General features: G+C 39.2%; 1 protein-coding gene across 1 annotated transcript; it reads right to left on the bottom strand.

Annotated features, from left to right (window-relative positions):
- Positions 1-1,206: 1,206 nt before the first annotated feature.
- LOC115956423 lies at positions 1,207-2,025 on the bottom strand. Its single transcript, XM_031074810.1, has 2 exons — positions 1,389-2,025; positions 1,207-1,288 (listed from the first exon to the last, which is right to left on the bottom strand). The coding sequence occupies exons 1-2, from the start codon at positions 2,023-2,025 to the stop codon at positions 1,239-1,241; spliced, it is 687 nt and encodes a 228-aa protein (XP_030930670.1). The 3' UTR covers positions 1,207-1,238.
- Between the last annotated feature and the right edge of the window lie 1,439 nt (positions 2,026-3,464).

Raw genomic sequence — 3,464 nt, 5'->3', positions numbered from 1 at the left:
ATAATTCAAACCCAAAAAACGGCAATACACAAACAATAAAAGTAACATTCAAACAGTATGCAAATTTTTCATTAACGCCTCCATCATTTCATTAAAGCAAATGATGGACAAGATTTGATTCATTGGCCAATGACACACACAACATATATATATATATATATATATATACTGAAAATCATAAAATAAGAAGGCTAATTGATGAAAAAATCAATAATCAATTAAATGTTTCTCATTGGGTTCCCAATTTGCTACCAAAATGAAAAGGTAATATATACAATGATAAATAACAATTACAAACCCCAAGAAGCGAAAGGAACAAAACATGCACACATAACTAAGATTTTTGCCGTTTTCAGCTTTGGGTAAGTTATATTGTGAGCTGCTTTAGAACTCAGAAAAAAAAAAAATATAAATTCTATTCTCCAAAGTTCCTACTAACGAACTTGTAATCAAATGTACACAGATCTAATCATTCTAGAGAGGAGGGGATTTAAAGGAGATTAAAAATAAGAAAATGGGAAGGAGGATGTACCAATCTAGGAATTGTAGGGAAGGCGAATCAGAAAATTAGGAGAGAGACACATACCTAGCCAAGCATTGTAGAGACTCGGATAAATGATTTGCTACAAAGGAGTTGGTTCTGCCATTGATCCGCATAAACTTCGTCATCAAACTCTTTTACAGAAAGTATCAAATTACTTCTTCTTGCTTATCAACAATACCACACATTTGTTTCTCACAAAAATAACAAAAATAAAAAAACAAATTACTCTCTTACAACCCACTTTACTGTAGCTAACAACATACAAAAACACAAGAAAGTTTGGCTTCAAATGAATACCAATCCAAACATTTGTCAAATTGCAATCAAAACTCCAAGTGCAGAAAAACTTCCTAATACATCAATAAATACAATACGCCTTATGGGTTTTCTCCAAAATATCAATTTCTTGACAACAAACACATTGACAGCCAGTATTCTCCCCAAGCAATGATCCAGAAATAGATGCACAGCCACCAAGATTCTCCCCAATTAGTAGAACATTTTGCATGCTTATTCCAGTCACCTATACACATGAAGAATAAGCACACAAGGACAATCCAGCTCAATGGCCTTTTCGTGTCCACCATTGCAGTTAGGTCTAAAAAAAAAATACGACTTTAGAAGAAAAGTGAAACGTAACTATGCAGTCACCTATAGGCAGGTAGGCAGGAAGTATAAGCATACACTAAGGCATTTAATGATCTTTTCGTTTCCGCCCATATGCCCTGACAGGTCTAATCTTACCTGTTTCATCAGACACAACAGCATAATTAAATTAACATAATCAATCAAATGCACAGTACATGTAGCTCAAGAAGATGGGAAGTGTAGACGAAGTACATACCATCACCGGTCCCGCAATCGGGAGCATGCGCACGCGGGCGTCGCGATCTCCGCAAAGCCTCCACGGGCTCAATGTCCTCAGCCGGTATCTGCTCAATCTGTACAGCCTCTCCATGGGGGGTTTGAGATGGAGCTGACATGGTGGGGTCCACATGCACTAGAGGTGGGGTGGGCATGCCTGGTGTGGGGACAAATATGCATCCACCATCATGGGCAGATCCACTGAAAACTGGGGGCGACATACGAGGAGGGCCCTCAAAGTCCGTGCTAGCACCATGGGATGTAGTGTGGGCTGGAACAGTGCCCTGATGATCGACGCTATGGGATGGCCCAGCACCATCGCCAGGCGTGCATCGCGGTGTCCTGCCGTCGTCATCAGACAGTACCCAATCAGTGCCAAGCCATGCCTCTTCTACACCCTCCTCATTCCCTTCCTCGTAGATGGGAGCCGACTCGGTCGTACGGCTACGACCAGCTTGACCACCTCCACGATGTCCACCCCCACGAGACCCACCACGTTGCCCGCCACGAACTGGGGCCTGTGTATCAATGTCAACTGCTTTTGCAAGCGCATTCGCCAATTTAAGTCGGCCTAGCTCCTCCACAAGCTCTAGTGTAAATGTAAGGTCAGTATGCATGTCAGAACCTTCATCGCACCTCGATATAGACTTAATCATCGTCCGAACCTACAAAACAAGGGCGTCATAAAAGCAACAACGCAAGTATGATGCAAAACTTGGATAAATCTATTCCAAAATCAAAAGAAAAAGTAGCAAACATAGCTAATGAAATCCTTATATTACTTATAATTATGAAGCATCTTTAAAAAGACAGTGTATAAAAATAGGGGTTGGCCCCCCCCCTGTGCAAAATTTTATAGTTCCAACCCAACACTCAGGAATTTTCAGTTTCCTGTTATGTTTATCGCTATGCAATCTAAACATTGAGATAATACTCCTAAAAAACACGTATAGTTGGTTGTACATAAGTTCAATCTTAGCATAAGTGAAAATATCATAATTTCACTTCTGTATCTAGGCTTCACCAGATTTACAACTCCATTAATATCACATTGCAATCAGGACACATATTTTGAAGTTATTATTTCCTAACGTACACGCCCAAATCAAATGAATTGAAAATATCAAACGCAAGCTTCAAGTTTCAATTAAGGGAAGTACCAAAAACTTAGAACATATATCATACTTGAATCCAGTATAAATGCACATCTCCTTGCTGCATACTTGCAAGATTTTAAATGACCTTTAAGCTGTTGGGAATTGCATTCTACCAACAGTTTAGTAAGGGACTTCCCAATCCTAGAGGTAATATCTATCAAGGAATATGTAATACATTAATCAGTCCTGAAGGAAAGGCTATCTAAACTATCATGAAATGTGAATTTATCACTACTACACAGAGTTGCACCGTCCATTTTAAAGTACAAGCCAACCAAAAAAAAAAAAATAAATAAATAAACAAAAAATAAAATAAAATACAATAAAACCCAACCCAACCCACCCTTTTTAAAAGTTGAATGTAATTATATGAACAAAGGTGTGGTCATCATTAGTCATTGCCCATTAACCATTCCTCATGCAAACAAATTGGATCAAGACAAATTCAGTTTATTATGAACAACTTAAATCATGCAGTATTTTGACTTTAAAACATAATGACATGTCATGCAGTATTTTTTGACTTTAAAACAAAATGACAGAGAAAGCTGCTGAGGATATTTAATCCAACAATGGTTTCATCCATAAAATAGGAATTGTTGCCTCACCATGAGTTCCCAATACGCAGACTCTGGTGTTATGTACCGCCTTGTGTGGCGATTGTACCACATCATGTACTCAACGAGATACGTATCATCATCGTCTAGGAGATCGGACCCGCAAACTACATTCACTCGGTTGGCCCATTGCCGAATAAAGGGATCATGTTCTACCTCCCAGTTCTTCTCCCATTTACCCTGAAGGGATATCTTGTGAAGGGTAGTCGACGTATCCACGACACTTGGAACTGGTTGTTTCATCCCAAACTGACGGAGGACTCGCTCAGGATGATGCCACTC

The sequence above is a fragment of the Quercus lobata genome, chromosome 8, assembly GCF_001633185.2.
Source record: "Quercus lobata isolate SW786 chromosome 8, ValleyOak3.0 Primary Assembly, whole genome shotgun sequence".
Taxonomy (NCBI): domain Eukaryota; kingdom Viridiplantae; phylum Streptophyta; class Magnoliopsida; order Fagales; family Fagaceae; genus Quercus; species Quercus lobata.
The sequence above is the reverse complement of the archived record's forward strand: the minus strand, read 5'-3'. Positions and strand labels throughout refer to the sequence as shown.

Excerpts from the sequence above, each read along its gene's own strand:
- LOC115956423 (XM_031074810.1), bottom strand. The coding sequence starts at position 2,025 with ATGCATACTGACCTTACATTTACACTAGAGCTTGTGGAGGAGCTAGGC. Across the intron at positions 1,289-1,388 it reads CGATTGCGGGACCGGTGATG|GTAAGATTAGACCTGTCAGG; the intron begins GTATGTACTTCG and ends CTGATGAAACAG.